This window comes from Mustelus asterias, chromosome 13, assembly GCF_964213995.1.
Source record: "Mustelus asterias chromosome 13, sMusAst1.hap1.1, whole genome shotgun sequence".
In the NCBI taxonomy this organism is placed as follows: domain Eukaryota; kingdom Metazoa; phylum Chordata; class Chondrichthyes; order Carcharhiniformes; family Triakidae; genus Mustelus; species Mustelus asterias.
In genome coordinates, this window is record NC_135813.1 from 63973684 (window position 1) to 63998606 (window position 24923).

Sequence of the window (24923 nt, forward strand, 5' to 3'; positions counted from 1 at the left end):
CTTGCTCACCATTCATTCTAATGAGTAAAAAACATTTGACTGGCAGGCAAGGCAGCTGCCAGTAGCACACATTAATATCGCCCAGAGTGGATTGTCCACCATTATCAGTTTATCCTATCGCTGCAGGATTCCTTATAAAGCTCATAATACGCGATATTTTAACAACACATAGCATATATATAATTTAACAAGTAGGTGAAATCGTGGAACCTGATAACCTGAGGGAGGAACGTCTGAACCCAGCAGTGAGGTTTGGCAATGTTAAAACTGTAACATATCTCAGAACACAAAATCAGCTTCTTTTAAGGTCAATACACTGAAGGTCCTCTTTGTTATTTTATACCTTGAGGAGATTGAAGTATATGACCCAGTGTTTTATAATGTAACTGTTTGTCTACCTGCTGTATCGAAACAGTCTGCTGGTTTTGAGCCTTAGCTACTGTCCATTTGAATAGTCTTCTCAAAGAGCAGAGACTGTGGGGGGTTTACAGTCAACGAGACCCTGTGCTCAGCTCCTTCCCCACACAGAAAACTCACAAATTGCTCAGTGCTCCTTCACTTGTGAAACATGTCTGTATGAACAATTACCCTGTTGAAATCCTAGCTTGGTAAATAAGATGGTAAATGTTGTGTCACATGGAATTTGCCGTCACTTTATACAATTAACCAACACCATTCAATGTGTGCTTTCTCATTGTTTCCTGAGAGTGATCTCCTCAAATCAACTCACTCAATATGATCTCCACCAATCTGCTCACAGTGATTCCTTCACTCACTTTCAGCAAATCCTCCTGGGCCGGCTTTCTCAATAATCCAGATCTAGAACCATAGAATCCCTACAGTGCAGAAGAAGGCCATTTGTCCCACCGAGTCTGCACCAACTCCCTGACAGAGCATTTATCCAGGACCTCTCCCCATAACCCCATGTATTTATCCCACTAATCCCCCTAACACACACATCTTGGAACTCTGAGGGGCAATTTAGCATGGCCAATCCACCTAACCCGCACATCTTTTGACTGAGAGGAAACCTGAGCACCCGGAGGAAACTCACGCAGACACGAGGAGAATGTGCAAACTCTACTCAGACAGTGACCCAAGGCTGGAATTGATTTCCGGTCCCTCGCGCTGTGAGGCAGCAGTGCTAACCACTGTGTCACTGTGCTGCCCTGCGCTGAGTAATCTATTTAAATACAATACACTTCCCTCATTCATTCACTAAATGAGAACCCATTAGACGCAAACACTCAGTGAGCTATTCTGAGATCCACTTTCTCAATAAGAGACTGAACTCAAATGAATGGAAATACTCAGACCATTTCCTGAATGAGATCTCCCTCTCCCATCACTCACACGAGATCCCTCAGAAGTGCTGTCTCCGAGACTTCCTCAGATTCACTCCTCTCAAAGAGAGCTCCTCAGACACAATGACCAGAACTTTCCAGTGGGAAATTCCAGTCCCGCCAACAGCGCACCCTCGCCGCAGGTTTCAGGAAACCCCGTTGACAATGGTGGGACCAGATGCTCTGGCCACTGGGCAGTGGCCAATGGCATTGTGGTGGGTTGTGTAAATCCCACCATAGTCACAGTTTGGGATTTCTTTTTAAAGTAAATACTAACGTAAGTAGTTTTCTAATAATGTGATTTAAGCAGAAACTTGTCTCAAAAGGATTCATTTCCTGGGACAGCTCCATAGTAAGTGATGCTGCCACAGCTCGGCAAGAAATATTTAAAATTCCCTCCTATAATTATTGCTTATTATCATCCTCCGCCCCACAAGTCTCTGTGTTTGACGGATAATTCTCAGCCATTTCTGCTATCTCTACCACAATTCCACACACCTTCCCTCCCATTCCTTTCGGTATTCCAAAGTGACCATCACCACCACCACACCCTGGTCCACCGCTCCATCACCTCGAATACCTGCCCCATTCCCACTTGGTGCGAGAATCCCTCTCCTTCCACCTGTCAGGGTCCCAAACAGCTTCTGGGTGAGGCAGGGATTTACTTGCACTTTTCCCTACCCTGTATACAGTGCTTGCTGCTCACAGTGTGGTTTCCTCAACATTGGGGAGACCAAAGTTAGATTAAGGGATCACTTGGCTGAACATCTCTGCTCTGCCTGTAGGAATGAAGTTCCTGGCAGCGGGAAGGGTTGGAAGGGCCAATGAAGACGCTAGCAAATATGCTCTCTCCTTTCAGATCAGCATCAAACAACCACTCAGGGTGAACCGGGTCTGTGCACTCACAGCTATAGATTAGTAGCTGAGAATGAGCAGAACTAAATCCATGGGTGAGCCTGATTCGCAGGCAGAGGACGGATACTAATTCTCACCTCTATAGGCTGGATACTGTACAGTCCACACCATTACAGACATTTACCCCAGCTACGTCCATCCTTTTCTGTTAGTCCCCCTCTCCCCTCCCACCAAGGCCCTTGGAAAGGAGGTCCCGTTATTCAGCCATGATTGAATGGCGGAGCAGATGTGATGGCCCGAGTGGCCTAATTCTGCTCCTGTGTCTTTTGGTCTTATGGTCTTACTATGATGACTTTCACTAACCTTTTCGATCTCCAGACGAAGTCAACCTTTGGTCTGAGGGCAGCACGGTAGCACAGTGGTTAGCACTGCTGTTTCACAGCTCCAAGGACCTGGGTTCGATTCCCGGCTTGGGTCACTGTCTGTGCGGAGTTTGCACATTCTCCTCGTGTCTGCGTGGGTTTCCTCCGGGTGCTCCGGTTTCCGCCCACAGTCCAAAGATGTGCGGGTTAGGTTGATTGGCCATGCTAAAAATTGCCCCTTAGAGTCCTGAGATGCGTAGGTTAGAGGGATTGGTGGGTAAATATGTAGGGATATGGGGGTAGGGCCTGGGTGGGATTGTGGTTGGTGCAGACTCGATGGGCCGAATGGCCTCCTTCTGTACTGTAGGGTTTCTATGATTCATTGCTGATTGGATGAACATTTGAATTGCGCACCAAATGTCCGCCCCCTCCCCCCTGCTGGAAAAGAGTCAAATGGGGTCACGAGTTCAGAAAACTCAGAGGATTGGTCGGGTAAATGTACGGATAGGGCAGGATGGGGAGGAGGCGGTGCCTGAGTGGGATGCTGTGTCGGAGAGGCTTGATGGGCCGAATGGCCTCCTTCCGCACTGTGGGGATTCTATGATACTCGACCTGTTTCATTTTCCAAAGAGTTCGCTCATTTAAAAGATGTGAAACTGTTCTGTCAATAGCAAAATGCAGGGAGGAGTCAGCCTGTGACCGACTGAATAGCTCCACCACATGATTCAGTGGGCAGAGCAGTCAGTCCGTCAGTCGTGACTGCGAGGAAGAGCCTGGAATGTCAGTTTAACCTGACACTCAGAGACGCTACCCTCTTTCGCTGACATCCCGTGGTGAGAAAAGTCTTCAGTAGGTTAATTATAAGTTTTAATTAACTCCTAGAACTATTTATACATGCACAGTAAAAGTTCCAAGCTATCTCCATACACATCTCTGCTCAACACTGCACTGAGCCCTAGGTGTGGGTTATGGTGTGGGCGGCACGGTAACACAGTGGTTAGCACTGCTGCTTCACAGCTCCAGGGACCTGGGTTCGAATCCACTCATTTTGGGGGTCCCTTGTCATTTGCTGGACTGTCCCAAGTATGCCTCTGACTGGGGGGATCACTTGGCAGCATGTGACAATACAGCCCACTCGCTGGTGTACTGTGGAATGGTTCTATTCCTGTATTCCCATTCATCTGCCTAAACATTGGGTGAGAAAGGGATCGACTATGGACCATGAAAAATCCACGTTTCTTTCTGGAGGTTGCTGCCAATATGAAAAGCAACAGCGGAAAGCTTGTGCAAACCCAGCCATGTTTCTTTGCAGTGTTTAAAATTTGGAGGGTAGTTAGAGAGAAACCACTTGTATTGGTGGGGGTGTGGGGGAGGAGGGGGGGGGGCGGGGGGTTGTCCACAAAAAAGGGACGTAACCATTGAGGTATAATTAGAGTTCGGTCATTCAAGGACAATGTTCCCTTCACCCTTCACACCGTGGAAACCTGCAATGCTTTTCCGCAAGAAATTGTTGAGGTTTGTTGTGGTGAAAATGTTAAAGCTGAGATTGATGGACTTTCCTTAGGCAAACCTTTTGGGGCTAATGGAATTAAAGTGGGTAGATGGAGTTAAAATACAGATCAGCCATGATTTAATTGTAAAGCAGATCTGGCTTGAGGAACTGAATGGCCTATTCCCCTTCCCATCTCCGTCCATTAGGTTTTTTTTACGTATTAACCCTCCAGGAAGTTGCCTGCTGCACCTTCGGGTTTTAATTAAGTGTCACTCACAGCCATGGAGGACATCTGATGTTTCCTTACATAACCATCTCCAATAACCCCGTGTTATTTCGATGTATATCTTTACTTTGTAACCAGGTGATTAAGATCCATCTTTCAAATTGGTTCAGAGTTAGAATCAGTGCAGAAGGAGGCCATTCAGCCCATCAAGTCTGTACTGACTCTCCAAATGAGCTCCTTACCTAGGCTTAGAACACCCCACCCTATCCCCGTACATTTATCATGGCTAATCCACCTAACCTACAGATCTTTGGAGTGTGGGAGGAAACCGGAGCACACGGAGGAAACCCACGCAGACATGAGGACAACGTGCAAACTCCACAGAGACAGTCACCCAAGGCCAACAAATTGAACCCGGGTCCCTGCCGCTGTGAAGGAGCATTATGCTACCTTACTGATGGAAAGTTACGGACCCAAAACATTCACTCGGTTTCTCTTTCTACAGATGCTGCCAGAGCTGCTGAGTATTTCCAGCATCTTTTTTCTTTTCTCTCTCTTGGTTCGGGAACTAGTTCTTTAGATTGGAAAATCGTGCGTGCCTCTAAACTATTAAAGAAACTTGAGAGAGAGGAAAACCAAGGAATTGTCGACCAGTTGGCCTACCATTCCAATGCCGGCATCTCCACATCATGGCTACCATTTGTTGTCAGAGAATTGCTGAAAGTCAATCATTAAAAATAGGGTGACTGCGAAATTGAAACTTCAGCCAAAAGTATCAGCACGGATTTGCCAAACTAGGTCATGTTGACAAATCTAATTTTCCTGAAGTGGTAACTAAACACTGGACCATGGAATTTTAAACACCTTATTTATCTGGACCGCCAAAAGGCATTTATAAAGTAGCTCATCAGAGACTGTTAAATAAAAGTTAATGCTGATAAAATTGAAGGCAAATTAGGTTAGGAAGTTAATGGAGACAATATCTAGGACAGGCAGGCTTTGGAATTGACAGAATGTGTCTAGCACTGTTCAATAGGGTGAGTGTTGGAGCCACAAGCATTAACTGTGTTTAGATTCAGATGATAGAATTAAAAGTTGCATGACCAAATTTGCTGATGACACAAGGAGTGGTGGAATTGTAAGCAGTACAGATTCAAATGGGAAATTACAAAGTTATTACTAGATTAAGTAAATGGATCAAAGTGTGGCAAATGGATTTCCGTTTAGGCGAACGTGAGGTCATCCATTTTGGACCCAAAAAGGGTAGAACACAATACATTGCAAATGGTGAAAAGCTTGAATTAAGGGAGGTCCAAAGAGACTTGGGGATGCAAGCATACAGATTGTTTCAAATGGCACTGAGAATCGTCAAAAAGATTAAGGCTGGAATTTTACGATTGTGGATTGGGCACGCGATCGACCCAGCCGAACATACACATTTGGTCAAATTATGTCAGGTGGGCTTCCTGACATCATCGCGCACAATTCCGAGATGGGTGGGCACACATCTGATTTGTGTGTGGTCCTGCCAGCAATCTAAAATCCAATTTAAATTAATCAAGGACCAATTGACTGCAATTTTATGTTGCCCACCTGCAGTTATGATTGGCGGGTAGGCCAAGTGGCAAGGCGGCCTTTACATTTTACACTGCAACCTCAATCCAGGGCGGGGTGAAAGGTCAGGGTTCAAATCAAATGAACAAATTTGAACTGAATTAAAAGAAAATCTTGAATTAAAAGCCTAACGATGACCGTGAACCCATTGTCGATTGTGGTAAAAACTCAATTGTTTCACTAATGTCCCTTTAGGGAAGGAAATCTGTCGTCCTTAGCTGGTCTGGCCTACATGTGACTCCAGAGCCACACAGCAATGTGGTTGACTCTGAAATGCTCTCTGAACAAGGACAATTAGGGATGGGCAATAAATGCTGGCCTAGCCAGTGACACCCAACTCCCGTAAAAATCTCTCTTCTGCAAATGGGATTTTGCACCAGGTAATTGTTAAGTTTAAAACTAAAATCAATAATTTTTGTCAAAGTTATGAACAGAAATGAATAAAGGCAGAGGGTTTGTGGAGTTAGGTCACAGATCATGGATGATCTGTGACCTAACTCCACAAACCCTCTGCTTTTCTCACTGAATAGCTTGGAGCTAAATGGTCTCTAGTTCATATATTCCTACTAACATTTGCCAAATATTTGAACATCATTAGACCATAAGAAATACTTTCTTTTAGTGTTTTTGTAAGTTAGCATCTCTGGGGCAGACCTCCAGTTGATTGGAGATAGTAACATTTAAGATACAGAATGTACTCAGCTTGGATATATTAGATCCTGCTTAGGGACAGGAGTGGAACCCAGCTGGGAGATATGAATAGGTGACACAGATCAGTTCAAATGGTGGGGTGAATATTAGCCTGGAGGGAGCAGACAGAGAGGAACACTAGCTCCATGCAGATGAAATGCTGTCATTAGCTTTGTTGTTGAGGGGACCCAGGGCTCAGAGAAGTCCTGGGAGCCATTGATAGCTCCGTGCTGCTAGGAGCTGGGGCTTAGAGAAGCCCAGGAACTTTTGATAGCTCTGTGCTGCTAGGAACTGGGGCTTAGAGAAGCCCGGGAGCAATATTTGCTCAGTATAACTGAAAGATTGGACTCAGAGAAGCTGGCTGTTGGGCTGCAGGGGGAAGCCCAGAAGCAGTAAGTGATGGCAGCATGGCTGAGAAGCGAATTTAGATGCTGGAGTGTAGCCTGACCATCACATTAGGGGGTGGTAGGGGATGCAGTCTGGGGAATTTGTCAGCCCAGATGGAGAAGAGGCCAAGAAAGTTGGAGCTGGGAGCAGATTTGTGGGAGATCAGGAATAGTGTGCCTTATGGGTGAGGATTGTACCGACGGAACCAGAGTGGAGGAGAGTTGCTGTTGGTCGGGAAACATTAGCTCTTGAAAGAAGAGGAGTGGAAGTTCCTGCTAACCCCCCCATCTGAATGCATATTCAATTAGCCTTTGAAGACATGATGACGCATTCCAGTTTAACCTGGTTTAACTCTCCCACATAGGTTAGGTTCCTTTGGGAATAAAGTTTCACTTACGAGCGTTGTTGGTGATGCTGAACATGAACAAAGTATCTCGTGTAAAAATCCAAAACTTCAATGGATTCTATTGTCATAGAATACTACAGTGCAGAAAGAGGCCATTCGGCCCATCGAGTCTGCACCGACCACAATCCCACCCAGGCCCTATCCCCATATCCCTACATATTTACCCACTAACCCCTCTAACCTATCCATTCCGGGACAATTTAGAATGGCCAATCAACCTAGCCCACACATCTTTGGACTGTGGGAGGAAACCGGAGCACCCGGAGGAAACCCACACAGACACGGGAGAATGTGCAAACTCCACACAGACAGTGACCCGAGCCGGGATTCAAACCCAGGTCCCTGGAGCTGTGAAGCAGCAGTGCTAACCACTGTGCTACCCTGCCACTATTGTGTCTCCATGAGGCATCTTACTCAAACATCTTCACATTTGAAATGAAGAAAGTGATTAGTCTGTAAATCACTGACTAGGTTGACACTGATGAGTGATGCTGCTGTTTTGTGGTTGTTGTCTCTGTTCATTGTAGAGAGTTGCTTGGGAGAGAGGAGTATTGGCCAAGCCTGCTCTCCACCAGCTGCATTCCTGCTATGCTTCAGCTGCTACTGTTACCATGGTTCCCTGAGAGTCCTAGGTACCTCTTCATCGATAGAAAAGAGGAAATGAAAGCCCTCCAGGGTGAGTACTGTTCTTGATTGAAGAATTCTTTGGCACAGTTTTTAACGTCATCGGCTAATTCTACTCTAAACAGTACAACTACACTTGGTATACTTCCACTCCACTTGATATCATCTAACTTCCTTCAGTATATTACAACTCCCACTGGATTCGGTCTAACCTCCTGCAGAACTCTGCCACTCTGATCAACACATCCTGTGAAGCACTTTGGCCCATTTTTACTACACTAACAATGCAACATAAATGAAAGTTGATATCTAATCTTCAGTACAATGCTAATCAACACCTTACAGCTCCCAGTGGATCCAGTCTAACTTCCTTCAGTACAGTCCATAAGCACTTGACACATTCCTACATCACCCAACACAGTCGAAGCTCAGTCTGTACAATGCAAACTCAATTCAGCAGCATGCAGCCCCACTCATTGCTGTGCTACTTTGTCTAGTTCTCTTTAGTCTAATTCAGTCTTCCTCAAAAGTCTAATACGAACAATGCATCCCAGCTCTATTCACGCTTTAACCTTTGTAGAATCTGAGGCAATCCAACTGCTCAATGCAATTTAATACGAATACAATTTTCTTCCGTCGGAATTGCCTTTTGGCTTTCAGCCCTGACTCTCCTCTTTGCCTCAGAAGGTTGTGGGTTCAAGTCTTATCCTTGAGAGTTGAGCGCAAAACCTCGGCTGACACTTCAGTGCAGAACAGAAGGAGTGCTGCACTATCAAATGTATGAGACCCAAGTTCACAGGCGGGATTTTCCAGCCGTGCATATCCAAGACTGGAAATTCCTGTCCGAGCTCAACGGACCTTTAAATGGTCCACCGAGTTTTCTGTCTCGCCCGTTACAATTCCCACCGCAGGCGAGATGAGAAATTTCCGCCCCCATGATATGATTTCAAGGAGCAGCTGGGGAGTTCTCCCAGTCCCCTGGCCAACATAAATCCTTCAACCAATATCGCCAACAACAAACCAACTAGTCACCATCATCATGGCTGTTTGGGAGATCTTGCTGTCGTTTTCCCTTGTTATAAGTGACTTAATCTCAAAAGTACTTCATTGGCTGTAAAGTGCTTTGGGACATGAAGTCATGAAAGGTGCCATGTCAGTGCAAGTTCCTTCTTCCGTATAGCACATGCCTGGCACATGGTTAGCAGTCAACCAGATCATCCTCTGTGACTAAGTATCTGCAATGTCCTTTTAGAGAACTGGTGCATGGCCAACTTTAGATCATCCTCCCTTCAAACATAACCTATAATGAGGTCCGATTGTAAGATAAAGATGGAGTCTATCTCTTCCCCCAGCTCTCAGGAAGTTCCATGATGATGACACTTACTTGAGTGAATTGGAGGGTTTGGAGAAGGAATGTGCGGAAACACAATTGCAGCAGTCAAAGCCACTGTGTGAACTTCTCACCGAACGCTCGGCTCGATGGCAGCTGATCACTGTGATCATCATCAACATGGCTCAGCAGTTTAGCGGGATCAATGCTGTAAGTGAGAGAGTTCGATTTTCACAGAGCAGTTTACTGCACTTATGTGTGTTAAAATGAACTCTTCAAATAACAAACATTTAATGTCTCTGTGGGTGCATTTGAGAGTTTAAATTAGGAAGTAATCTTCAGCGATTGCTTTTCTTTGCCAATTATAAAGTAGAACTGAAGAAATGTGCTGATTGCCTCACACTGTTAAATTTGGTCTCTAACAGGATGATCTTTGGCATGGGCTTTATTGGCAAATGATTTCAGGCTCTGGTTAGATTAATTCACCTGTAATGGGCTGACATTGATCATTCCCTACAGAACAAACAAGAACAATTGTATAGCGTATTCATTTTTTTTTTGTTCATTCATGGAACATGGACGCCGCTGGCTGGCCAGCATTTATTGCCCATCCCTAGTTGCCTTTGGAGGGCAGTCAATCACACTGCGGTGGGAGGAAACCGGAGCACCCGGAGGAAACCCACGCAGACACGGGGAGAATGTGCAGACTCCACACAGACAGTGACCCAAGCACAGATGTTGGAAATCTAATTGAAATGTTAGTAATACTTGAGATAATGGAGGGGGGATTTTCCTGTCCCGCCCACCACAGGAATCGTAGCGGACAATGCAAAGGTCCGCTGACCTCAGGCGGAATTTTCCAGTTTTGGGGCGAGCATGGCTGGGAAATCCTGCCCAATGTTTCACATTCTGATGAGAGGGCAAAACGCCAATTCTGTTTTCTTCCCCACACAATTGTGACAATTATGATAATTTAACTGTTGATTTGGGGAAAGGGCAATGGGCAGACTGCACATCTTATTTTAGTTTTCCTCGGTTCACTATTAGACAGATGGAATTGTCATAGATCAGCCTGATTTAGGGAGCAATTAAACTCCGATATACCTCAGCTGGAATATTTACTATGTCCTGTGCACTGGCAACTTTCCTCTTGAAACTGGTGTGAACCAGTGTAAATAATCTTCCACCCCACTCACACAATGCAATATCCTGGGGACACCATTGATCAGAAACTGAATACTCCGGCTACAAGAACAGGTCAGAGGCTGGGACTCCTATGACTGGTAGCGCACTTCCTGATTCCCCAAAGCCTGTCCACCATCTCTTCAAAGAACAAGTCAGGAGTGCAATGGAATTCTCTCCACTTGCCTGGATGAGTGCAGCTCCAACAACACTCAAAACGTTTGACACCATCCAGGACAAAGCAGCCTGCTTAATTGGCACCACATCCACAAACATTCACTCCCTCCACTACTGGCGCACAGTGGCAGCAGTGAGTACCATCTACAAGATGCACTGCTGGAGTTTACCAAAATTCCTTCGGCAGCACCCACTACCATTCAGATGGGAAAGGGCTGCCGATACCTGGGAACAGCTGGAAGTTCCCCTCCAAGTCACTCACCATCCTAACTTGGAAATATATCACCGATCCTTCACTGTTGCTAGGTCAAAATCCCTGAACTCCCTCCCTAACAGTACCATGGGTGTACCTACACCATAGGGACTGCAGCTGTTCAAGAAGGCAGCTCAGGGCTGGATAGGGTAGAGGTGGAGAGATTCTTTCCACTTAGAAAGGAAGCTAGAACTAGAGCGCACAACCTCAAAATAAAGGGGGGTCAGTTTAGGACAGAGTTGAGGAGGAACTTCTTCTCTCAGAGGGTGGTGAATCTCTGGAATTCTCTGCCCACTGAAGTGGTGGAGGCTACCTCGTTGAATATGTTTAAATCACGGATAGATGGATTCCTGATTGGTAAGGGAATTAGGGGTTATAGGGATCAGGCGGGTAAGTGGAACTGATCCACTTCAGATCAGCCATGATCTTATAGAATGGCGGGGCAGGCTCGAGGGGCTAGATGGCCTACTCCTGCTCCTATTTCTTATGTTCTTATGTACCACCACCTTCTCAAGGGCAGTTAGGGATGAGTAATAAACGGTAGCACAGTGGCTAGCACTGCTGCTTCACAGCTCCAGGGACCTTGGTTCGATTCCCGGCTTGGGTCACTGTCTGTGTGGAGTTTGCACATTCTCCTCGTGTCTGCGTGGGTTTCCTCCGGGTGCTCCGGTTTCCTCCCAAAGTCCGAAGATGTGCGGGTTAGGTTGATTGGCCATGCTAAAAAAAATTGCCCTTAGTGTCCTGAGATGCATAGGTGAGAGGGATTAGTTGGGTAAATATGTAGGGATATGGGGATAGGGCCTGGGTGGGATTGTGGTCGGTGCAGACTCGATGGGCCGAATGGCCTCTTTCTATACTGTAGGGTTTCTATGGTTTCTATGAATAAATGCCGGTCTAGCCAGCGATAGCCACTTCCCATGAACAAACATTAAAAAAACTCCATTGATTGGAAAATCATTACTAGCTTTCTGCAACATTAGCACCACGGTGACCAGAGGCCATTGAATATTTTTACTCTTCCATTTATTACTTACATGAATGTTTCTGCCTTAAAGATCTCTCGCCTTAATCTTGGTCCTTTCATCTCGAATAAAAGTAAAATTATCACCTTGAGAAGGGAAAAGAACAAAACTTTAAAGAAGTTTTGAAGAGTGGCACAGTGGTTAGCACTGCTACCTCACAGCGTCAGGGACTCGGGTTCAATTCCCAGCTTGCGTCACTGTCTGTGTGGAGTTAGAACATAGAACATAGAAAAACTACAGCACAAACAGGCCCTTCATCCACAAGTTGCGCCGGTCATGTCCCTACCTACCTAGGCCTATATATAGGCTTACCTATAACCCTCAATCCTATTAAGTCCCATGTACTCATCCAGAAGTCTCTTAAAAGACCCTATCGAGTTTGCCTCCACCACCACTGACGGCAGCCGATTCCACTCATCCACCACCCTCTGAGTGAAAAACTTACCCCTGACATCTCCTCTGTACCTACTCCCCAGCACCTTAAACCTGTGTCCTCTCGTAGCAGTCATTTCAGCCCTGGGAAAAAGCCTCCGAGAATCCACCCGATCTATACCTCTCAACGTCCTGTACACCTCTATCAGGTCACCTCTCATCCTTCATCTCTCCAAGGAGAAAAGACCAAGCTCCCTCAGCCTATCCTATAAGGCATGCCAACCAATCCAGGCAACATCCTTATAAATCTTCTCTGCACCCTTTCAATCATTTCCACATCCCTCCTGTAATGAGGCGACCAGAACTGAGCACAGTACTCCAAGTGGGGTCTGACGAGGGTCTTATAAAGCTGCATCATTATCTCCCGACTGCTAAACTCAATCCCTCGATTGATGAAGGCCAGCACACCATACATCTTCTTAACCACCTCATGTCTACATGGGTTTCCTCCCACAGTTCAAAACCATGCAGGTTAAGTGGATTGGCCATGATCAATGCGTGGGGTTACGGGGATAGGGCAGGGGAGTGCATCTAGGTAGAGTGCTCTTTCGGAGGGCCAGTGCAGACCCGATGGGCCGAAATGCCTCCTCTGCACTGTAGGGATTCTATGGATCCAAAGAAGTCTGTATTTGCCATAGAGGAAGCTCAACAGTGGTCCCTGGGATGGTGGGATTATCCTATGAGGAGAGATTGACGAAACTGGGCCTGTATTCTCTAGAACTTTGAAGAATGAGAGATGATCTTCACAGTCACAACAACTTGGACATTGCTGGGAACATTGAAATAGTGCAAAGCAGGTTGAATCCAAATTACGCATTGCAGACAAATTGTTGGTTCTGTCCCAGTAAGAAATCTGGTCCAATCCACTAACCTTCTTCTTCCTGCACCTAATGGTCTCTTTCCATAGCTAGTAATCCGTGGAACATGTTGCGAGTCTGTCGCCAGGAGCTTGTAGCTTGAGGGGCACCACCTTATGGGCGGCACGATGGCACAGTGGTTAGCGCTGCTGCCTCACAGCGTAAAGGACCTGGGGTCAATTCCCAGGTTGGGTCACTGTTTTTGTGGAGTTTGCACGTTTTCCCTGTGTCTGTCTAGGTTTCCTCCGGGTGCTCTGGTTTCCTCCCACAGTCCAAATATGTGCGGGTTAGGTTGATTGGCCATGCTAAATTGCCCCTTAGTGTCAGGGGGATTAGCAGGGTAAATATGTGGGGTTATGGGGATAGGGCCTGGGTGGGATTGTGGTCGGTGCAGACTCGATGGGCCGAATGGCCTCTTTCTGCACTGTAGTGATTCTAGGATTCTCACATCAAGTATGGCTGACCAGGAGTTTCTCCCACTCTTACTGCCAGCCATTCACGTGATTGGAAGGATTTACAGGCTGACACTTGACCTGTTTGACTGTGTTATGAATGCACCTTCCGTGGCCATCAACTCGAACCCTGGCTCAGAGGCAGGGACGCTACCCACTGTGCCATAAGACCTCCCCAATCCACTAGTGTTACAAATAAACATGCTAAATTAAGTTAGCAGGTATTCAAGTGATTCTAGCTGACCAGGAGCTAGTTCTTGTTGCTATGCTCAAGTTGCCATAGCGACCTCTGATGGTGTCGTTTATAAGTCCTTCAACTCTTTTGTGAGTTATTATCCTTCAGCCTCCTGGAGCCGATGTATTTTTATTATGGGTCAGCTGACCGATATTGCCATTATTAGTGCAAGATTCCCGGCTTGCAATGATTGCATGCTTCTCTCCTCTGGCTCAGAGCCAGTGTCCATAGAACATAGAACAGTACAGCACAGAACAGGCCCTTCGGCCCACGATGTTGTGCCGAGCTTTATCTGAAACCAAGATCAAGCTATCCCATTCCCTATCATCCTGGTGTGCTCCATGTGCCTATCCAATAACCGCTTAAATGTTCCTAAAGTGTCTGACTCCACTATCACTGCAGGCAGTCCATTCCACACCCCAACCACTCTCTGCATAAAGAACCTACCTCTGATATCCTTCCTATATCTCCCACCACGAACCCTATAGTTATGCCCCCTTGTAATAGCTCCATCCACCCGAGGAAATAGTCTTTGAATGTTCACTCTATCTATCCCCTTCATCATTTTATAAACCTCTATTAAGTCTCCCCTCAGCCTCCTCCGCTCCAGAGAGAACAGCCCTAGCTCCCTCAACCTTTCCTCATAAGACCTACCCTCCAAACCAGGCAGCATCCCTGGTAAATCTCCTCTGCACTCTTTCCAGCGCTTCTACATCCTTCTTATAGTGAGGTGACCAGAACTGCACACAATATTCCAAATGTGGTCTCACCAAGGTCCTGTACAGTTGCAGCATAACCCCACGGCTCTTAAACTCCAACCCCCTGTTAATAAAAGCTAACACACTATAGGCCTTCTTCACAGCTCTATCCACTTGAGTGGCAACCTTTAGAGATCTGTGGATATGGACCCCAAGATCTCTGTTCCTCCACAGTCTTCAGAACCCTACCTTTGACCCTGTAATCCACATTTAAATTTGTCCTACCAAAATGAATCACCTCACATTTATCAGGGTTAAACTCCATTTGCCATTTTTCAGCCCAGCTTTGCATCCTATCTATGTCTCTTTGCAGCCTACAACAGCCCTCCACCTCATCCACTACTCCACCAATCTTGGTGTCATCAGCAAATTTACTGATCCACCCTTCAGCCCCCTCCTCTAAGTCATTAATAAAAATCACAAAGAGCAGAGGACCAAGCACTGATCCCTGTGGCACTCCGCTAGCAACCTGCCTCCAATCTGAAAATTTTCCATTCACCACCACCCTCTGTCTTCGATCAGACAGCCAGTTACCTATCCAATCGGCCAACTTTCCCTCTATCCCACACCTCCTCACTTTCATCATAAGCCGACCATGGGGGACCTTATCAAACTCCTTACTAAAATCCATGTATATGACATCAACTGCCCTACCTTCATCAACACACTTAGTTACCTCCTCAAAAAATTCTATCAAATTTGTGAGGCACGACTTGCCCTTCACGAATCCGTGCTGACTATCCCGGATTAATCCGGATCTTTCTAAATGGTCGTAAATCCCATCCCTGAGGACCTTTTCCATCAATTTACCAACCACCGAAGTAAGACTAACCGGTCTATAATTACCAGGGTCATTTCTATTCCCTTTCTTAAACAGAGGAACAACATTCGCCACTCTCCAGTCCCCTGGCATCATCCCCGTGGACAGCGAGGACCCAAAGATCAAAGCCAAAGGCTCTGCAATCTCATCCCTTGCCGCCCAAAGAATCCTAGGATATATTTCATCAGGCCCAGGGGACTTATCGACCTTCAGTTTATTCAAAACTGCCAGGACATCCTCCCTCCGAACATTTATTTCCTCCAGCCTATTAGCCTGTAACACCTTCTCTTCCTCAAAAACATGGCCCCTCTCCTTGGTGAACACTGAAGAAAAGTATTCATTCATCACCTCGCCTATCTCTACTGACTCCATACACAAGTTCCCACTACTGTCCTTGACCGGCCCTAACCTCACCCTGGTCATTCTTTTATTCCTCACATAAGAGTAAAAAGCCTTGGGGTTTTCCTTGATCCGACCCGCCAAGGACTTCTCATGCCCCTCCTAGCTCTCCTAAGCCCCTTTTTCAGCTCGTTCCTTGCTAACTTGTAACCCTCAATCGAGCCATCTGAACCTTGTTTCCTCATCCCTACATAAGCTTCCCTCTTCCTTTTCACAAGACATTCCACCTCTTTCGTGAACCATGGTTCCCTCACTCGGCCATTTCCTCCCTGCCTGACAGGGACATACCTATCAAGGACACCCAGTATTTGTTCCTTGAAAAAGTTCCACTTTTCATTAGTGCCTTTCCCTGACAGTTTCTGTTCCCAACTTATGCCCCCTAATTCTTGCCTAATCGCATCATAATTACCTCTCCCCCAATTGTAAACCTTGCCCTGCCGTACGGCCCTATCCCTCTCCATTGCAATAACAAAAGACACCGAATTGTGGTCACTATCTCCAAAGTGCTCTCCCACAACCAAATCTAACACTTGGTCTGGTTCATTTCCCAGTACCAAATCCAATGTGGCCTCACCTCTTGTCGGCCTATCCACATATTGTGTCAGGAAACCCTCCTGCACACACTGCACAAAAACTGCCCCATCCAAACTATTTGACCTACAAAGGTTCCAATCAATATTTGGAAAGTTAAAGTCCCCCATGACAACTACCCTGTGACCCCCACACATATCCATAATCTGCTTAGCAATTTCTTCCTCCACATCTCTATTGTTATTTGGGGGCCTATAGTAAACTCCTAACAACGTGACCGCTCCTTTCCTATTTCTAACCTCAGCCCATATTACCTCAGTGTGCAGATCCCCCTCGAAGTGCCTTTCCGCAGCCGTTAAACTATCCTTGATTAACAATGCTACTCCTCCACCTCTTTTACCAGCTTCCCTACACTTACTGAAACATCTATACCCAGGAACGTCCAACAACCATTCCTGTCCTTGTTCTACCCACGTCTCCGTAATGGCCACAACATCGTAGTTCCAAGTAGCAATCCACGCCCCAAGTTCATCTACCTTGTTCCGGATGCTCCTTGCATTGAAGTAGACACACTTCAACCCACCTTCCTGTCTACCGGTACCCACCCTTGACCCTGATACCTTCCCCAATACCTCACCACCCTCAACACTGACTTCTGGACTACAACTCCTTTTCCCACTCCCCTGACACTCCCCTGACAAATTAGTCCCACATAGCTATTGCCAGGTAGCTCATCACTGCTGGGCGCAGTCTTCCCGATCCTGGTCTTGCTGGCATCTCTCCACTCTTCCACTTCTGCCTTTTTAAGAACAAATGTAAGCCGAGGGGGGGGGGTGTTTTCCCATTGTCTCGACATTAAGAACATAAGAACATAAGAAATAGGAGCAGGAGTAGGCCATCTAGCCCCTTGAGCCTGCCCCGCCATTCAATAAGATCATGGCTGATCTGAAGTGGATCAGTTCCACTTACTCACCTGATCCCTATAACCCCTAATTCTCTTACCGATCAGGAATCCATCTATCCGTGATTTAAACATATTCAACGAGGTAGCCTCCACCACTTCAGTGGGCAGAGAATTCCAGAGATTCACCACCCTCTGAGAGAAGAAGTTCCTCCTCAACTCTGTCCTAAACTGACCCCCCTTTATTTTGAGGCTGTGCCCTCTAGTTCTAGTTTCCTTTCTAAGTGGAAAGAATCTCTCCACCTCTACCCTATCCAGCCCCTTCATTATCTTATAGGTCTCTATAAGATCCCCCCTCAGCCTTCTAAATTCCAACGAGTACAAACCCAATCTGCTCAGTCTTTCCTCATAATCAACACCCCTCATCTCCGGTATCAACCTGGTGAACCTTCTCTGCACTCCCTCCAAGGCCAATATATCCTTCCGCAAATAAGGGGACCAATACTGCACACAGTATTCCAGCTGCGGCCTCACCAATGCCCTGTACAGATGCAGCAAGACTTCTCTGCTTTTATATTCTATCCCCCTTGCGATATGGGCCAACATTGTGGGTTAACAAACAGGTGGCACACATTCCTAACCAAATGAATAGAAATGAAGGGAGAAACCAAAGGCATTCAGGCTCAGAAACCATCTTAAAAAGCTCATTTGGAGCTCATTAAATGTATCTCCATAGACAGCACACCCTAGAAACCCTGGAAAAGCTATTTTCTGTGTGGAGAGCTTGATAACTGATTAGTATCAATACTTGGGCTATTGCGGAACCAGCTAAATGATGCCTTTAGATCAGCATTATAACAATTTCCCAGCAGACGACGAACGCTCTGGGTGCCAGTACAAACTTGGCCAGGAAATTGAATAAGTGTCAGATGGTGCAAACCAGGTGTCCCTCCCCAAATGCCAATCAGAAAATGATGTGTCTGTCTGCTCTTCGACCTTGCCTGTGCACTGGTGATTTAAGTGAGATTGTTTTCTGTGTTTCAGATTTACTTCTATGCCACCTATATATTTAAACAAGCTGGTATTGCGGAAGAATATATCCCCTACGTTACTATGGGCACCGGGGCTTGCGAGTGTTTCTCAGCCTTATGCTGTGTAAGTAGAAGTGACCAATCGAACCCACCAAACCCCAATGCTTGTGGCAGAAACCAATGAGATGGTTTTCGTGGGGTTTGACACAACAGGAATTGGTAAACGACTAATTTAAATCAGACTACACTGAGACTCTCTATAATCCCATCCATAGGATCCTGATCTCAAAACCGCATTTTCGGTGAGAGTTTATTAGTTCATTGCTGCCACCTAGTGCTTAGGTTTGATGCCACCAGTGCCAGGGCCAAAGTTGCATACAACTCTCTTAACTTTCCAGTGCGGTGGCACAGTGGTTAGCACTGCGACCTCGCAGTGCCAGGGACCTGGGTTCGATTCCCGGCTTGGGTCACTGTCTGTGTGGAGTTTGCACGTTCTCCCTGTGTCTGCGTGGGTTTCCCCCGGGTGCTCCAGTTTCCTCCCACAGTCACAACGATGTGCAGGTTAGGTGGATTGGCCATGCTAAATTGCCCCTTAGTGTCAGGGGGATTAGTGGGGTAAATACTTGGGGTTATGGGGAAAGGGCCTGGGTGGGATTAAGGAGAAAAAATAAAAGTATTACAGAAAGTTAACAGGAAACATAAAAACAGACAGTAAGAGTTTCTGTAGATATTTTAAAAGGAAAAGAGTTAACAAAATGAGTGTTGGTTTTATAGGAAGTGAGTCTGGGGAATGAATAATGGAAAATAAGCAGACAGCAGGTTAATTTAACCGGTTTTTGCATCAGTCTTTACCGTCCAGGATACAATTAACATCCCAGAAGTAGCTGTAAATCAAGAAAGTATAATCACCAGGGAAGTGTACTGGGTAAATTGTTGGAACTGTGGGCTGACAAGTCCCTGGGTCCTGATGCACTTCATCCTACGGTCTTAAAAGAAGTGGCTCATGAAACAGTTGATGTGTTGGTTTTAATTTTCCAAACTGGTTATCCAGTGTTATCTCACCTTTAAACCTGAATTACTCGCAAATCCTCTGATTTAAAACACTGAACAATTGGAAATCCCTTCATTTTTCTTCACAAAATTTGTTGAAGATATGTTATGCTACAATTCACATGTGACAGCCCCAAAGACAGATCGATCGGGTATAAGCAGTGTACGGTGCTCCAGTTTGCCTCACTTCTCTTGTAATCCAGATTGCATCGGCATTTATATTCCATTCAACCTTCCCTGATACATAGAGCCTGAGGGGTTTTAGACTGGACTCAACTCCTCTGTGTACCATAGCAGGAAGGCCCTGAACTCTGGCCTTTCCCCACTGAGCCTTTGCAGTGGCTGTCCCAACTTTCAATGTGTCTCTCAGCAGCCAATTCCGAAACAGTTGCTTTGGATGAGGTCTAACCAATCCTCAGGTTCTTAGAGGCCTGAGCACCTTTGGTACAGACATACTGCAAATCAACAAAGACTGATCCCAAGTCGCTGTTTAACCACCAGGGACTGGATTTTGCATCACGAGGTCAGAAAGTGGACATTGGTGGGGGTTGTGGGAGGGGGTGATTAACAAGGTATGCTTTAGGCGCACAAAGCAACTTTCAGTGCTTCAGCCAATTAGAAAATTCAGACAATCAGAGAGCTGGCTCATTGCCCAATCAGGAACAGCAGTGGGAGGGCTTTTTAAAAATTCTCTCATGGGCTGTGGGTGTCTCTGGCAAGACATGCGTCGAATTTGAGACATTGCAAAGTAGAAATGTCTATCCAGGACTGATAATGAGCTAAAAGATGCAAGTTCAGAGACTGGTGATGAAGGTATTAAGTGGCACAGTGTGTAGGAGCTACATTATCATTACAGACAGTCACACAGAGTGCTTCAGTGATTGTGCAATCTCACTTACATCACAGAATACAGTTTGATTTCTTTTCTCGTGAATACTGAAGTCAGTCATTATGTGAAGTGTTTTGCCTTTGTCTAATTCTAATGGACGGCACGGTGGCACAGTGGTTAGCACTGCTGCCTCACAGCGCCAGGGACCCGGGTTCGATTCCCGGCTCGGGTCACTGTCTGTGTGGAGTTTGCACGTTCTCCCTGTGTCTGTGTGGATTTCCTCCGGGTGCTCCGGTTTCCTCCCACAGTCCAAAGATATGCGGGTTAGGCGATTTGGCCATGAGAAATTGCCCCTTAGTGTCAGGGGGACTAGCTGGGGTAAATGCATGGGATTGTGTGGATAGGGCCTGGGTGGGATTGTGGTCGGTGCAGACTCGATGGGCTGAATGGCCTCCTTCTGCACTGTGGGATACTATGATTCTTCCACGTGCTATATTTGAGACAATGTTGATGCTGCCATTGCTTCCTCAGGGGCTGCTGATTGAACGTGTTGGAAGGCGAGTCCTTATCCTCAGTGGTTACTTACTGATGGCTCTGTGGTGTTCTGTAATGACCATTACACTAACCTATCAGGTAAGATGCTTCATACGTTGCCATTTGTAAGCAGGAACTCATATCAAGGAGGCAAAGTGAAAACAGTTTGAGATTCTTCTCCATTCAACTAAGATTTATGTTCAAAACTTGGGATACAAATTCCGCTGTGCCACACCCAGAGAACATGGTCGCAAATTGCAAACCTGTCATTTCTGTGTCCAAGTCGATAGGTGAAAAGACAAAGGCCAGGGCAAAAATGTCCGTCGACTTTGGTGGGACTGGAAGATCCTAGTGCCTGAAAAATCCTGGCCCAGGAGTATTTTGGGATTTTTGTGCCCTGGGAGTGGGCGTGGTGGGGGAGGGGAATTTTTACCCTCCCTTTGGTCACTAAAGAGACATCTAGTTCTTGAGACAACAACATAGAAACATAGAAGATAGGAGCAGGAGGAGGCCCCTTGGCCCTCCGAGCCTGCTCCGCCATTCATCACGATCATGGCTGATCATCCAACTCAGTAGCCTAATCCTGCTTTCTCCCCATAACCTTTGATCCCATTCGCCCCAAGTGCTATATCCAGCCACCTCTTGAAAACATTCAATGTTTTGGCATCAAATACTTCCTGTGGTAATGAATTCCACAGGCTCACCACTCTTTGGGTGAAGAAATGTTTCCTCACCTCCGTCCTAAATGGTCTACCCTGAATCCTCAGACTGTGACCCCTGGTTCTGGACTCTACCACCATCGGGAATATTCTCCCTGCATCTACCCTGTCTAGTCCTGTTAGAATTTTATAAATCTCTATGAGATTCACCCTCATTTGTCTGAACTCCAGCGAAAACAATCCTAATCTAGTCAATCTCTCCTCATGCGTCAGTGCCGCCATCCCCGGAATCAGCCTGGTAAACCTTCACTGCACTCCCTCAAAAGCAAGAACAACAGGTCACTGGTATATATGTTAGCCATTAGCAGGTTTTTTAAAGTTTTTAAGTTTATTTATTAGTGTCACAAGTAGGCTTACATTAACACAGCAATGAAGTTACTGTGAAAATCCCCTAGTTGCCACACTCCAGCGCCTGTTCGGGTACACTGAGGGAGAATTTAGCATGGCCAATTGTTGCAAAGTTGAGTTTGTAAAGATGGAATTTAATGTTGGTAAAGATGTAAAAAAATATTTTAAAAAATGCTAGAGGGGAAAAAAACATTGCATGCTGCTTTTAAAAGCTGGTGTTTTGTTTCAGAGCTTGGAGGTTTAAAATGCAAAGTACATTCAGAGTCCAAGCTAAAACATTTGTATTGGAAAGTCAAGCATTAGTCTTGACAAGACAACCTGTTTTTGTTTTAAATTTAGCCCAATCAATTTAATGCAAGTGCTCAGCTACCAAGAACCTATAAGATTTGAATTTGATGTTGTTGACAACATCAGACCAATCCTATTGTAGGAAAATTGTTAGGTCATCACACGTATAAAAGAGAGTGCAGGGGGGAAAAATGGGAGAGCAACTGAAAAACTGCCACCTCTCAAGCCTCGAGAGGGAGAGAGCAGCTCTCAACTCTGCCAGCTTCAGATATCTCTTAAGAGAACGCACCATCTAACTAACAAAAGGTACCAAATCAGAAAGAACTTACAGACAGAGGAATCAACAGAAGAACTCCAAACGTTTCCGAAAGCCACAAAACCTGGTTATATTTCTTTGAGAGTGACTGAATTCTATTTTTTTTGTAATGAATGAATATTGTATTTATTTGAACAGCATTCCATTAGAATCGTATTTTATTTGGTAGGTTACTTGTTTAGTTAAAGTTCCCTGTTAGTTAAATAAATAAATTGTTAAGTGTTCATTTTAAAGTGCGTGTCAGGTATTTCTGTTGGTTACCCACACAACGTTACTGAAGGACAGTTCACACCTTCACAAACACTTTTAACCGATTACGAGGCGAGGTATTCCTCTTTGGGGGATTCGGCGTTACTTCTCAAAAGGGGGTCAACCTCCACGTTGTAACACAATGCGCCTAAGCAGCATGTCTTTCAGATTGTGGGAGGAAACCGGAGCACCCGGAGGAAACCCACGTAGACACGGGGAGAATGTGCAGACCCCGCACAGACAGTGACCCAAGCTGGGAATCGAACCCGGTACCCTTGCGCTGTGAGGCAGCAGTGCTAACCACTGTGCCACCGTGCTGCCCACAAGTAGCACAGCCCCAGCATAGCCCCCCTCATCGATGTTCTGAGTCAGCTGGTTCCCTGCTCGTGGCCCTGATAACATCTCATTTCTGCCTCCCCCACCTTGCCACCCCAAACCGATCCCCTGCACCAATCCCCCTACCCACCTCTACCCCCACCCAAACCACCCACCTTTACATAGGGACCTGTTCTATAGATTCAAAACCTTAAGTTGATAAGCTAAAAGATTCATTGGCATGTATTCTTACTTTTGAATGATCAGAAAAGCCCTGAGTCCACAGTGACCCATTCTGTAACCCGCTGTCCTTTGTGTTTGCAGGCTTCCTATAGCTGGGTGCCCTACATGACCATGAGCTGTTTGTTTGCATTTATTCTGAGCTTTGGCCTAGGACCAGGTGAGTTTATTCATACGGAAGCACAGGACCTCCAGCCGTTCTCATCACACCTTCCTATTGCCCGAAGGCTGCTGGGTCAACAACGTCCTGCTCTGATTCTACTCACGCTTTATACCCGGCACCTACAAACAGCACAATGGCTTTGTGCGATGTTACGCAGGGCACTCTGCATTCTGTCTGTGGGCATCTTTGCCTAGTTACAAAAACATGCCATTTGGGAGAAAGTGCAAAGAAACCGGCTTAGCTTCAGCTGGAATATCGGGTGGGATTTTCCGACCATTCCTGCTGGCAGGATCTTCTGGTGTCACCGATGACGAAGCAACGGCAAATCCCCATCGACAGCAGCGGGACTGGAAGATCCTGCCGCCAGCCAATGGCGGGCCACCTCCACAAAAGCACGACACGAGAGGGATGGAAAATCCCGCCCATTCGTGTCCAATTCTGGGAGCTGTACTTTAGGACGGATATGGAAGCTTGACAGGGGGCACACAAAAGATTTACAAGAAGGGTTCCAGAGATTAGGCACTTCAGTTACATGGATGGACTGGGAAGAATGGGGTTGTTCTCTCAAAGTGAAGTTTGAAAGAAGATCTAATTGAGTTTCTCAAAATTGTGAGAGGTCTAGGGAGAGTAGTTAGAGAGAAGTTGTTCCCATTGGTGGAAGCATCAGAAACCAGAGCACACCGAATTTAAATAATTGGCAAAAGAACCAACAGAGACATGAGGAAAATCTTTTTTTCAACAGCGCAAGTGTTTAGAATCTAGAATGCACTGTCTGAGAGTGTGGTGGAGACAGATTCACACAGCGAGTGGTTAGGATCTGGAATGCACTGTCTGAGAGTGTGGTGGAGACAGATTCACACAGCGAGTGGTTAGGATCTGGAATGCACTGTCTGAGAGTGTGGTGGAGACAGATTCACACAGCGAGTGGTTAGGATCTGGAATGCACTGTCTGAGAGTGTGGTGGAGACAGATTCACACAGCGAGTGGTTAGGATCTGGAATGCACTGTCTGAGAGTGTGGTGGAGACAGATTCACACTGCGAGTGGTTAGGATCTGGAGTGCACTGTCTGAGAGTGTGGTGGGGACAGATTCACACAGCGAGTGGTTAGGATCTGGAATGCACTGTCTGAGAGTGTGGTGGAGACAGATTCACACAGTGAATCTCATTCCAGACAGGGATGTACAATTGTCTAAGTTCATCCATGTGTTCTTTAAATGTCTGCCATTGCCTATCCACTGTCAACCCCTTAAGTATCCTTTGCCAGCTTATCCTAGCCAATGCACGTCTCATACCATCAAAGTTAGCTTTCCTCAAGTTCAGGACCCTAGTCTCAGACTTAACTGTGTCACTCTCCATCTTAATGTAGGATTCTACCATATTATGGGCACACTTCCCAAAGGATCTCGCACCACAAGGTTGCTAATTAATCCTCTCTCATTACACAATACCCAGTCTAGGATGGCCTGCTCTCTAGTTGGTTCCGCGACATATT

The 24923-nt window shown here is 46.1% G+C and overlaps 1 protein-coding gene across 6 annotated transcripts in view; it reads left to right on the forward strand.

Moving 5' to 3' along the window:
* slc2a11b (solute carrier family 2 member 11b) overlaps positions 1–24923 on the forward strand; it is a 57268-nt gene that overhangs the window by 25545 nt on the left and 6800 nt on the right. For 5 of the 6 annotated variants that reach the window (XM_078226934.1, XM_078226936.1, XM_078226938.1 and 2 more), the window contains 5 exons: positions 7903–8051; positions 9352–9539; positions 18393–18503; positions 20790–20891; positions 23352–23427. In XM_078226934.1, the coding sequence (XP_078083060.1) occupies positions 7903–8051; positions 9352–9539; positions 18393–18503; positions 20790–20891; positions 23352–23427 (626 nt within the window). The remainder of the gene's footprint in view (positions 1–7902; positions 8052–9351; positions 9540–18392; positions 18504–20789; positions 20892–23351; positions 23428–24923) is intronic. The other variant, XM_078226937.1, reaches the window with a different exon arrangement.